The sequence below is a fragment of the Cydia pomonella genome, chromosome 5, assembly GCF_033807575.1.
Source record: "Cydia pomonella isolate Wapato2018A chromosome 5, ilCydPomo1, whole genome shotgun sequence".
Taxonomy (NCBI): domain Eukaryota; kingdom Metazoa; phylum Arthropoda; class Insecta; order Lepidoptera; family Tortricidae; genus Cydia; species Cydia pomonella.
The window spans coordinates 14,871,509-14,884,965 of NC_084707.1; the positions used below are offsets into that span (position 1 = coordinate 14,871,509).

At 36.1% G+C, this 13,457-nt stretch overlaps 1 protein-coding gene across 8 annotated transcripts in view; it reads left to right on the plus strand.

Annotated features, from left to right (window-relative positions):
• LOC133517797 (neural-cadherin) overlaps window positions 1-12,249 on the plus strand; it is a 431,760-nt gene extending 419,511 nt beyond the window's left edge. For 5 of the 8 annotated variants that reach the window (XM_061851220.1, XM_061851222.1, XM_061851219.1 and 2 more), the window contains exons 20-21: window positions 1,796-2,020; window positions 9,866-12,249. In XM_061851220.1, coding sequence (XP_061707204.1) covers window positions 1,796-2,020; window positions 9,866-9,972 — 332 coding nt within the window. In that variant the 3' untranslated portion in view covers window positions 9,973-12,249. The remainder of the gene's footprint in view (window positions 1-1,795; window positions 2,021-9,865) is intronic. The other 3 variants (XM_061851221.1, XM_061851225.1, XM_061851227.1) reach the window with 1 other exon arrangement.
• Window positions 12,250-13,457: the final 1,208 nt, after the last annotated feature.

Sequence of the window (13,457 nt, forward strand, 5' to 3'; positions counted from 1 at the left end):
TTAATTAGTTTTAAGTATAAAATAAATATGTTTTGTTGTTTTTAAGGTAACTATAGCAAAAATTTCGTGTAATATAAGCGATAAAAATATTTCGGTGACGCCACCACATATCCGCGAGTTCTGCCAATAGAGCAACGATTTGGCAATTGACAACGATGCCCTAACGGAGGCTGTAATTTGGGTTAGTGAATATTTCATAGAAAGTTTATAATATGTGTGTAGATAAAATAGTGTATGTAACTGTACATAATTAGGCATTAAAACACTCGTGTGATCTTTTTAAGAAACTCGCTTCGTTCGTTTCTTAAACCCACACTCGTGTATTTTAATGCCTTTTATTAAGTAGCAGTCCCATAAACTACTATTATCTTTCTAATAACAAAATTAGAAATGAACATTTGATTTCCGCGAATTTATCGACAACCTCGACCGCACCCGAACAAGAGACGAGACGCCTATCAAATAGGTATAAACAAGCTTTGCATAAAAGCCGAAAGTGAACCTTGAGAGGGTCTGCGAAACGTTTTTTCACTGACGTCATCTAGAGGTCCGTTATGTAAGGTTACTGTTACTGCCTATCACTAAAAATTACACAAAACAGTCTACTCCGTCAGCCATCTGAGCCCTTTTTACTTATTCTGGTCTCAAAAGTAAAAATATATACTTTTTTTGTGTAAAAGGGTTTTCTTAACACATAATTATTCTATAAAAAGTACAACATTTCTCTTTAAGGCTTAATCTTGATCTTTTTAATTTTATCCGTGTTTTGCATTTCCGCTGAACTGAATAGGGTTAAAAATTCCGCCTTTATTTTATTTATTTTCAATAATTATTTATACACTAAACAGCGTATTCTGACATGAACCAACAAACCGCTATTATTTATGTGGAATATGTTATCTCCAAGGAAAAACATTTTTGCTGACGGTAATGTAGTATTATAATTACGTTGCCATCAAAACGACGCATGAATGCCAATAACAATAAAATCGTCAGTGTTATCCTTCGAATGAAATCTCTAGGACCTACATATTTTATGAAAATTGAATGGGAGTAGATATCTAGTCAGTCAATTCAAAACCACAAAGATATTTCGTAAATAAAAATCCACGGAATTGATTTCGTACGAGATCAGTAAGGAGCCTTTTAAATTTAAAGATTAAATTTATTTATTTCACAACATATGATTATAGTACAAATTAACCATGAGTAATTAATATAGACATAGGTAATAATTACTTCGCGTTAGTTAATTTTGTAAATATTTTTTCGTATGATGCAATACCTACTCAATTATAAAATACAGCGTCTTATATATATATAATAACATAGAATGCCGAAGGTAATCTTTGACGGCCATTTCGTAGTCTTTTGGGAGCACTCTGTCTGCTCAATATTTATATACGAAATGGTTTTTAAATTAGTTAATGGTTTTTATATGCTTACATATTAGATTAGGACTGGTTAGGACCTACAAACCAATCAGAATATCTGTCGAAGTATGAAGATCAAAAAGTTTTATAAACAGCGATGCACCCGGAGGTCGATTCGAACTTTCAAATTGATGTCAATATTTTAACATGACTCGCCAGTGCATCTCGCTCGTTCTTATATATCGATACAAGTGGGATGCTTTGCGTTTATTACGAGTAATTAACATTATGTCAGTAACGACATAAATCAATAACAGATTTTTAAGTTCGAATACTGCTTATATAAGGTTATCAACCACTTCACACCTAGTAGATGTAGAACACTAAGACTGATGCATTTTGTGTGTTTTTTTTTTTACTAGATCCGCTAATGGGCGTCGGTCTTGGCGTGGGGCCCATGGGAGTGGGTGTTGGCGTGGGCGTGGGGCCTGTGCCGCTGCCCGGCGAGACCAACGTGGGCATGTTCATCGAGGAGCACAAGCGGCGTGCGGACAGCGACCCCAACGCGCCGCCATTCGACGACCTGCGCAACTACGCGTACGAGGGCGGCGGCAGCACCGCGGGCTCGCTCTCCAGCCTCGCTTCCGGTAATACTCTTAAAACTTTTCATTTTACATTCATTGACAAAGTGAAGTCTAAGACAAATGTACATTTGCAGCGATGCATGTGCACTTTGATGTGACACAAAACAACATCTCCGTGTAACGATGCATCTGTACTTTGCTCTAAAAAGCAGGCCGTCGTCTTGCACACGCATCGCAATTTCCGCTCAACGTAGCCGTAATTCGTAGCATAAGACACAATACCAATCATTGTAATTTTAGCATGTCGTTATAAAATGAGAGTATGTAGACTGGGTGACCCTGCCTATGAAGATGAAGCCGATGGTCCCGGGTTCAAATCCCGGCAAGGGCATTTGTTTGTGTGATGAGCACAAATATTTGTTCCTGAGTCGTGGGTGTTATCTATGTATTTGAGTATTTACATATTACTTATATACAGGGTGATTCATGAGACGTGAGCAGGGCCAAGCCTACACAATCAGTAAATGTTAATGAATCGTTCACCGTCATACCGTAAGTAAAACAATCACGCTTTTTTCTGTTATCTAACCTTTTTTAAGGACAAATTTGATTATCTACAATCATGGACATCCACAACACTTAAATAATAAAGATAAAACCTCTTTAACCGTTATTGTTAAATGAAAAATACGATTTTTCAAAAGTAACCAGACTCCGATGACATTCAATTTATCATTTTTTATGGATGAAACAAAGCGGGTGACCATACATGTCTTACTTTATTTATTTTAAAATAAATAAATTTTGAACAGTAAAAATTTAATTAACGTTAATCTCACAAATACTGGTACGAAACAGTTGCTTATAACTTACTGAATACGCAGGCTTGATCCTGCTCACGTCTACTGAATCATACTGTATATTGTTGTCTGAGTACCCACAACACAAGGCTTCTTGAGCTTACTGTGGGGCTTAGTCAATCTGTGTAAGAATGTTCTTTCATTTTTTTTGTTTATATATGTTTTTAGACTTCATTTCTTTCTTTTTATCTATAACTTTCTGATTTCTCTTTGCACCGTGAACAGAGGCCAGCGTCGTTTTTAATTTAGTATTATTTATCTCTGTGCTATTCTTACACAAAAGCGACTGTGGGTAATATCCATTCCTTTAATATTTTTCATGTACCAACGGTAACTGAATCTTACTATGTATTTTAATTATTTATTGCTCACTAAAATAAAATACCAACTGAAAGTTTCTTGAATAACCCGACGTCATTTCTTTAGCTTAAAGAAACGTAAATTCATGGAGAAGAGGGTTAAGGAATTTATTTATTAGAAACTCAAAGCAAATTTTCTGTAGTTCAAACGTTTGTCTTATTCCCAGTCTGACGTCCAGATCTATTATGTATATATTTGTCTGGGTGATTTTTGTGACCCATGTTAAAGAAAATTGAATAAAAAATAATTACCTAAACGCCATTTTTATTATAATCTACGCCGGTGGCAAACAAGCATACCGCTCGCCTGATGGTAAGCAGTCAAGCAAAGCAAAGATTGATTGATCGATTTTTATTAATAAAATAAAGTGAATAGCTGTCGTTATGATAACGAGTACTTTAATGAGTACACAAGTGAACAATTACAATGTCTGCTCGTTATATCTAACACCTTCTTGGGATTATTTCGCATTTAATTATTGCTGTAATTTAGGCGTTCTCTAAACAATTCGTTTACGGTTGTCTGAGCCCTTGGTGTATACAGGTTGGACAAAATATATGGGCCCTGGCCCTCCAGGGCCATTAAAACCTTAAGTCAGCTCATTTTACTTAAAACATTCTTTTATTTAAAAAAATAAATAAAACTACATTCAAAGATTTCTTACAAATCGCTTGTCTAAAAATATTCGTGTACATGTACTAAATTTGAGATTTTTTGGATTTTGTGTACGACAGATTATTAGTGTTTTCTTGGAAAAATCTTAACATACACACAAATAGTGTTTTTTTTTTGTATGCAACCGGGAGAAACAATAGATTTTTATTAATGCAGTTTTATTTATTTTAAATTAAAAGAATTATTCCTTTAAGTAAAATGAGCTAACTTAAGGTTTTAAGGCACCTTTCCTCCAGGGCACATTAATTTTTCACACTGTATAGGTAGGTATAGGAATAAATAAATAAAGACTGTCAACCTCCAAAATCAACATCCGTTTCATGGAAAAAGCTCATCCGGGTCCAAGTGTAAATAAAAAGTACAGTCGGCATCAAAAGCAGCTGATCAGACTGCGCGTCAAAGGTATCAGCCATTCTCTAATAACGTCAAAAAAAGATGTCTTTATATGTAGAACAATTAGACAGTGACAGACGTTTTGAAAGTTGTTTCAGATTCAAAGTGCTGTAGCAACCTCTAATAGTACATTACGATACAAGTGCGAAAAATAGGAAATTCGAAACGAGTGGCGATAAATTAAAACACGACCGAAGGGAGTGTTTTAAACCGACACGAGTTGCGAATTACCTATTCGCACATGTATCGTACAACGTTTTACAGTACATATGGCCCTTTAAATGTTCGACACAGTAACGTAATATGCTACTTCTCGCACTAGTGCTATAAAGTAGCCCCATATGTACTGTAAAATGTATTTCTGAAACTAAACCTTTAGTTCTAAAAAAAATTACATTGATTTCGTAGTGGTAGATTTAACATTAAACGGGTGCCCTGTAGAAAAATATAACTAGCTAGAAAAATAGTAGCTAGCTATTGATGATAACTGTACATCGCGTTGTGACATAAAATTTAATATCTGGAAGGCCGAGCTTTGCTTGGAAAACATATAAAATCTCATAAATGCTCGTTTTGCCCAGATATAAGATCTAGCTAGATCGATTTTTCGCCCCCGAAAACCCCCATATAGCAAATTTCATCGAAATCGTTAGAGGCGTTTCTGAGATCCCTAAATATATAAATATACATATATACAAGAATTGCTCGTTTAAAGGTATAAGATAACAAGCGAATTAACTAAGTACCTACTCGATTTAAACCGTAATATATATGAAACTGGCCACACATTTCGATTTTTTACCTTTGATGCAAACTAAATACCTAAAATAAATCGCCTGTAGTACAGTTACGCCCTTCAATTGTTGAGTCATTTAGAGTGCAAGCTACTTTTTACATACAATTGTCACGAACTCATAGCATAGTAATCAAACTATTTAATTAAACTTCTTTGTATTTGCTAGTTGGAAAGGTTAAAAAATAAATTGAAATAAATGACATAACATTACGCTACGAATTGCAATTAAGTCACGTGACTAGTAGGGTGACCATGAATGTTGATAAATAGGGATATTTTTTGTGGTAATTAATTAAGGAACTAATTAATAGTGATTCGACCTAGGACTCCGCATCGGTTTAAGAAACCTTTATCGGGAGATGTGGTTACTGTTCACGACTTACAAATCACTCCGTATACAACGAAATATGTACGTTGCAAATAAATTTGCCTTTGAATCGTGATAAATGTATTAATAAAATTTGGCCCAATAATCTCCAATAAATACAAGTCAAGGTATTTCCCGTATTTCACTCGGTGTTGTTTAGGAAACGTCACAGACAAGCGATCGATCAAATCAAATTCATCAATTTCCCGTACCCCTGAGGCTCTAGTCCGGCCACGAGTACCTTTGTCGGCAATTTCGATATTTAATCTATTGGCGTTGCCCGGCTCAGGGTTTTTTTGGCTTCAGCTCTCATAAATCCCATATTTGTTATATTTATTAATTATCAGTGCACCCAATTACTAGAAATCAGGAAATAGACTAATTAGGGAAGCCTGTCATTGCTTGGAACTGGAATAATATATGTTGGATACCTTTAGTTACCTAACAGTAGTGTGCAATATAATAGCAGTTTATTTATCTGAGTAACTTTAGTAAATAATTATAAAAATAGGTTATATAGTCATGGTTGGTCGTGGGCAGCGCTATCACCTGAACCGCAAGCAAGCAAATAAACCAAGTAATCGGTCAAAAATCAACAACAAATTCCAGATGATGGACAACTAATACAGTCAAGGTATTAAATATCGACACGGACAAAGTGCCAAAAATATGTACACACAATATTATTGCCTATACTTTAAAGCATATTTTTAGCACTTTGTCGGTGTATATATTTAATACCTTAAGGGTAAAGTCACATCTATCAGCATCGAATCGCATTTTGTAATACAAAAGCGCAATTTTGTATGAAGATGCGTCGGCACCCCGTCATCCTTCCGCATCGATTCAGCTTCAGCATTAAATGCGTATCCATTAAACATACTGAAGAATGCTCATTCATTATAAAGCATGAGAACGGCTGCTTAAGACGTGATACTAGATGCTTGCGAATGAGAATAGTTGATTACGCGTGAGACATAACGCTTGCGATTGATAACGGCTGCTTAAGCGTGAGCCGGGATGTTTGCGAATGAGAAAGGCTGCAAATAAAAGGGGGAGGCGTGCAGGGCGGCCGACCGCGTCATGATCACAACGTGTCCATCTAGCAAAGCGGACTAGTTTGTTTACTTGCTATAATTACAATATATGTGTAAAAATGGACGAGGAAAAATTGATTTTGCTGGTGCAAAAATATCCTTGCGTTTATGACATGACTTCTCCAATATACAAGTATAGTGATCATCAGCGGAAGGAGAATGCATGTCCAATGCATTCGATATTAATACTTATTTTCTCCATTATGCTCGGAAATGTTCACCTTATTGTAGCAAAAATAGTAGATACGGGAAGTTCTTCATGGTCAAACTGAAATTAAAAAAAAAAATCAAACCATTATTGTCGTGTTTTAGCGGACGGGAAGTTATTATTGTATTGTTTTTTTACTTTTTTAAAACCTGTATCCACTAAGAAAAACGCAAACAGCCAATTAGGGATTGCAAACCGGATTGATTTTCAATCCGGCCGGACCGGATCCGAATTGGTATAGGAATATTTAAGTTAATTAAATGACATATTTTTCTAGTTTTTTGCGTAATACGTATTCCTAAATCTATAATTTGAAGTTAATAAATAACTTCTTAACAATAAAATAGAACTTAGTAGTAAAAAGTGTTACAATGTCAACATCACTTTAAAAATAAAATGTGAAATCGGTTTTTTATTATATTTAACCATTCGGAAGTGCTCAAATTTTCGTTTACAATTTTATTATAATTTTGATTAGTTTCTAAAGCCCGATGAGGGGATGTGGGGTGGGAAATAAAACTTGTTGAAAGGACAAGTTTTCGTATCTGTTCTCTGATTGAATTCTTTGTAACGTTGACATCCATTCTAGTAACAAAAGAAAACATTTTACTTTTAATTCCAATATTACCTTGTTCTAATTTTTTTTGTCCGAGAAAGTAGTAAACTGTATGCTTAAATAAAATAATAAGTTACAGAAAAGTATATTGGTCAAATTATAGGGAAGGGAACACAACACGACACGACGATCTCATACGCAAAATAATAGTGTAGGATTTAAAACCATCGCGGAAAGTGACTTCCTAAGAAAAAATCTCTCTGTGTGGTAGGGCACAGCACAGCGGATGTCATTCCAGATCTAGAGCAGAGCCCAACTGGGGAAGTACCTCCACCTTACAGAAAATCGCAGCCAAATAACACTAGACCCTACTCATAGTGTTGTGTTCCTGCCGGTGAGTAAGGTTGCCAGAGCTCAACGAGGGTGGGAGGGGGTTAGGGTCGGCAACGCGCATGTAACTCCTCTGGAGTTGCAGGCGTACATAGGCTACGGATACTGCTTACCATCAGGCAGGCCGTATGCTTGTTTGCCACCGATGTAGTATAAAAAAAAAAAAAAAAATACATGGATCAAATAAAGAATTGGCTAGACGTAGAGTAGCACGTACCAGGAGATAAAGGAAATTGCATAAGATTGGATGAAATTGTAAAGACAAAAGATTCTCTCTTAAATTTGAATAAAAAAGAATCTATAATTTATCATATACATATATATATAATAGAAGTAAACTAAACATTATCAATATTATTAAATATTCATTCACACATATTGATGAGCCCAACTCTAGTCAGTTGAGAACCGCCGACGTAATCCCGTTCATTTGTTTGGTTTTAATCTCCTATCACAACATTATGACATAACATTAACCTTCTCTTTAGCATAAATTAAAAATTCCTTCCAAGGCATCTCCATCCTTTAATTTTTCCTTCTATTACAGTATTTATGTAATCGTCATATCGTGCCACCAATATGAAAGAAGAAGAAATCCTCTCCTGTTCCCAGTCATCTCCATAATAAATATATTTTTATCTCACTAAATTTAAACTTTTTCATTCGTTTTCTGTTTTGTTCAACTACATACCTCTCATCCGTCGCCTTTTCCTCTTCTAAAACGCACAGCGCGTGCTGTATTTAGGCATTTTTTAATTTTACCGGATCCGGCCGGATTACCGGATCCGCCGGACCGGATTGCAATCCCTACAGCCAATTAATTAGCCGCGGGCTGCGTCTACACGACCCGGTCAGCATCATTTCAAGCTATGGGATAGAGTTGTGTATGATCGTGCGAATACTGCTTAATAAAATCAAATACTATATAACTATTATATTTTTTTATGGATCCCATGCGTGCAAATACATACAGCTTATATTGCAAAATTATATTGAATGAGCGAATATTGAATGGTACCGAATAGCAGAATAGTTGTAAAAAAATAATTAAAGAGGGAAATTGTTTTTGACGTGCTTGATGTGAAGGTTTGATTTCAGTGCTGGTTGATGCTTAAATTATGATTATTTTACCTGATTTCCTCGCATGTTTGGAGAAAAGCACTATATATGCCTCGGCAGGAACAGCAATTCGTCTTCTTACGCGAAACTCATCCACGAATTGTCCTTTCCCGGCCTCTGCAATCATGTACTAATATTAACCAGTGTCCCTGGAAAGTAATTTTAAAGCGACGACAATTTCAATATTTTCGCACATTCAAACGATTGCGAAATATAGATGCAGCAATTAAAGAAAGCGTACTAAAGCTTGTGTTGTGTTGCCATCCTTTAGCAGATAAGAGCATGCGATAGCACCCTTTAGCAGCTGAAAACATGTAACAGCATACTTTAACTTGCGATGCGTATAGTGTGTCCAAAATCTTCCAGCTAAATGCGATTCGATGCTGATAGATGTGACTTCACCCTGACTGTACTCTGCGAGGAACATCGTCTTATAGAAAAAAATATTTTTTTCTGGATTTAGAGCTTCGATTGAAAATAATGGGCAAGATACTAACAGGCCAATTCAACACGCACCATACCGATATTTGAATAATACCTATTGCATTCACTTTACCAAAAAATGGTTGTTGGACTCTTATTCGTCTTGAAAGACCTATCCAACGATACTCCACACCATTGGGTTAAAACGAAAAAAATATTTAAAAAAACATCACTTTTTATGGGAGGTACCCTAAAAAAGTTTTTTGTAGTTTTTATTTTACCGTTATATAGCAATGCATGATTTATGTATCCATGCCAAATTGCAGCTTTCTAGCCCGACGATCACGGAGCAAAGCCGCGGACGGAGAGATAGACGGACATGACGTTGACAACGAAACCCTAATAAAGGACTTAGACACTGTACTTAATTTAAATGAGTGAATATATGTAATTATTTATGATTATTTAATTTATACTATACATTATAATTTAAATAACCTCGTCATTTGAAATCTTGAAGTCGGTTAAAAATAGGTTCATTACTAGTATTAGGCGAAGGTGTTTTGCCTATACGTTTTTAATAAAATTCTGAATATAACTGATTGAACTGTGGTGGTTGGGGTAACGTTTGATAATTATATGTACTTATAAGAAATATTGCCAGCAGGTACTGATGACGATACGCACGAGTATGACTACCTGGGCGCGTGGGGCCCTCGCTTCGACAAGCTGGCCGACATGTACGGGCCCGACATGGACGAGCAGCTGTAGGCGCCGGCGCGAGCCACACGTTAGTCAATTGTCTCCCACCCACAATAAGACATAGTCAATCCGGCTAGCACAACTGCGTTGCCGATATCCTACCTACTTCATAGTTCGAGATGCAATTGAAAATACTAGTGTGGTGTCGCATACAGTTGGACTAGGCATACGAAATCTTTGGAGCTTATCTCCTCCCCGTATCCACGGAGTCGCATTTGTAAATAAACGTGCGGGACTAATTAATATCTCGGCTCTCACAGACTTAATTATTCTTATCAATTTTATACAACTTTTTTTGTAGTTAATGTAACTTTAAGTACTCATTTTAGATATTTAATTGCGACATTTTTTATAAAATGTAAACGTATCTTCACCAAATATTTGATAAATAAGTTTTTATTCGAGTTAGCCATACTATGAGTCAGTATTTTAGGTATTGGAAATTATTGCGTTAAGCGGATTTTTGCCGAAGGGCCAGCGTGAACCTGGGTCGTGGGTGTTTGTAGATAGTGTGCTATATACATGTGAATAATTTATACGAGTATTTTGTAAGTCCACAGCTTTACGTGATACCACTTAATAATATGGCCCTTCCGCATAACATCACTATAATAATGAAAGAATATGTTATATTTTATAATAGTGATTGAATTAATTAATGTGTCCATTCGGACGATCGAGTTTATAACGCTCATTCGACTCGTGGAATATTTTCGAGGGATGTACATAATGTAATGTTACACTAGGCACGACTACCCTTGAATATCCTAGCGAAATATGGAAATAATTGTAATTCAACTATAATTATAAGAAAAAAATAAACTGTACAGTAACTATGGTGTTCCTTTCCTAACGTCTCCTTGTAGTATTAGCAAATAATAGGTTATCTGGGAATAGTAGGTAACGAATACATAGTCATGGTTCGAAGAGAGTTTTGCGTTGCGTGCGTGCGTGGAGCGGCAGGCGACGGCTGGGAGCGGGCGTGAGTGTGTGCGTGCGAGGCGCGGATATGAATGGGACTGTGCCAATTTATTAGCGACCTATGGATACAGCTAATGATGGTAGACTTAAGTGTTTGCACTTTATTTATTCGTATATTTACATAAATAAATTTAGTCGCACCTAGGAAAATATCAATAACTTATTAAGAGTGTTGTGCTAGAATTCTATTGTAACGATTTTGATGTGAGATAGTTATTGGGAACCGTTAGAAGTCACTAATTTAAAGATTAATTTTTAAGAATTTATAGTACATTAATATATCTACCTAATAATGTTTCCATAGACTGTCTCACCTCGACATCGAATAACGATCAGTGTACATTTTAGAATATACTGAATTGTGTTAAAATGACTGATTTTATTATGCGTTTGAAAGCCTAAGATTTTTGTAGATTCGGTTATTTAATTATAGACTTCGAATACCTTACTGTAAGTCCACCCTATAGTTTGCACACGATACGAACACTTCTAGATATCATTCAACTACATAATATTAAAGCAATTCTTGTTAATTATTATTCATATAAGAATACTTACAATATAGTTTAATAAACCGAGCTGAATCATTTTTATTAAGTTACATTATCATTACACTGCCAGTAATCATACATATTAACGAATTACTAAATAGTGTTTTCAGTCCGTTTTTGTATTTCAGCCTTTTACAATATATGGTAATTATAAGCTTTTGGAACTGTTTATTAACAGGACGAGACTTTAATTTTCTGACCTATAACTACGATGCGTATCTACGCTCACCCATCTCTTCGTATAGAAGCTCATTGCTGTCCTCGGTAGTACTTTCACGGTTTCCCGAAGCGTTCGGCGCCGAGGTCGCGGTCGGGTGCGCTGCGGGCGATAGCTTAGTTATGACTAGCGCATTGCATGTGACTGCAACTGGTATTCACAATTTATGCGTAGTGATTAACGTTTGTAACAGCTGCGGCAGCCGCGACCTCTGCGCTCTACGAACTTCCCTTACTCGTGTAGCGGTCTCTGCCGGCCGCTAACGCAACGCAGCGAAATGAAATGTACTCTAGCGTTTTAGTGAATTAAAACAATGCCCGCTGCGTTACGAAGCTGATCGGCGAAGGCCTTGCCAAAGCACACGTACATCGACGGCAGAGCACTCAGTACAAGGTGCGACCGCGCTCGCCACTGAGCCGGTGCACATATTGTTTTAGACATAATTGATACCTAGTTATGTTTGTTTCAACTGTGATTATTTAGTTGTACAACTCTGATGATTACATAAAAGAATGAATAAAAATGTAAAAAAGTTGAGAGACTATTTTATTTTTTATCACCTGATTTAAGCTAATATTTAAGTACCTATCTCATTTGAATCGTTGCTGTACAGTCGCTATCAGATATATCGGAGCGAGCGAGGCGCTCAAAAATATCTGAACACGCACTCTAGCGCCTTGACAATACATGCGTGTCCAGATATTTGTGAGCACCTTATATATGTATCTTATTATAGTGACTGTGCCATATACCGGGTGGGCAGGAGTTATGACTAGTTTTCATTCAAATTAATTATTATCTTCAATGTACGCTATCATCATTGTAAGTGACGTTGCTTATGACTATTAGAATAAACTTTAAAGTGTAGTAAAATCAAAATACAAGTTATTTTTAAAAGAACTGAACAAATGTTGGTCAGTTTGAGTAACATAGCCTGCAGTTTAATTTATTGCTCATGTTACAGGGTCCACCCGGTATGTACACTAAGATTTTTTTTTTAAATAAAAGTATTTACGGAAAATTAAGGATAATCGAGTTTCATATCTGGTTAATACTGACGTCGCCTAAACCAGTTTTTGGCCGATTTAAAATTGTGGACATATGTTTTATGTCCTTAGATATTAGGTACTTGCAGAAAAGACAAGATTTGAATCTAATTCTCCTATGACCTCGGTATGCAGGTAAGTACCACGTGCAGTCGACGAAGTACCTCTTCATAAGTAGATGAGGAGCGTGAGCCAAAGAGTACAACGACGAATAAAATTTTGATGAAACAACCACATATTAATATAACATTTCTGTCTGTTATCGTCGTGATAGAGCAACCGTCACTTTTTAACACCGCTTGATAGATAGTGGGAGATGGTGACGTTGTCACGCTATCAAGTGGATAAGTGTGGCCATTTTACTCGTACAGTTCGAACTTTAAAACTAGTAGGCTCGGGCCTGAGTGTGAGAGGCTCTGGGTGACGTTTCGCCTCATCGTACTTTGGTAAGAATTTTCTTGGCAACCGTGCGGAGTGCAGATCAAAATGTAAAGGTAACTAGTATATTTAGATATACCTACTAAAGATATTATACGTAAATAGGATTGTATCATTGCGATACAATGAAGAAATGTCGAGAAAATAGGTCCATTCAATGAGGCATTGCTTAAGGCCAGCATCCTTGATACAATGCCTCAAGGACCTATTTTAGATTGAATCTAGTTATAGTAATACCTCTGTATATATCTATTATATGAA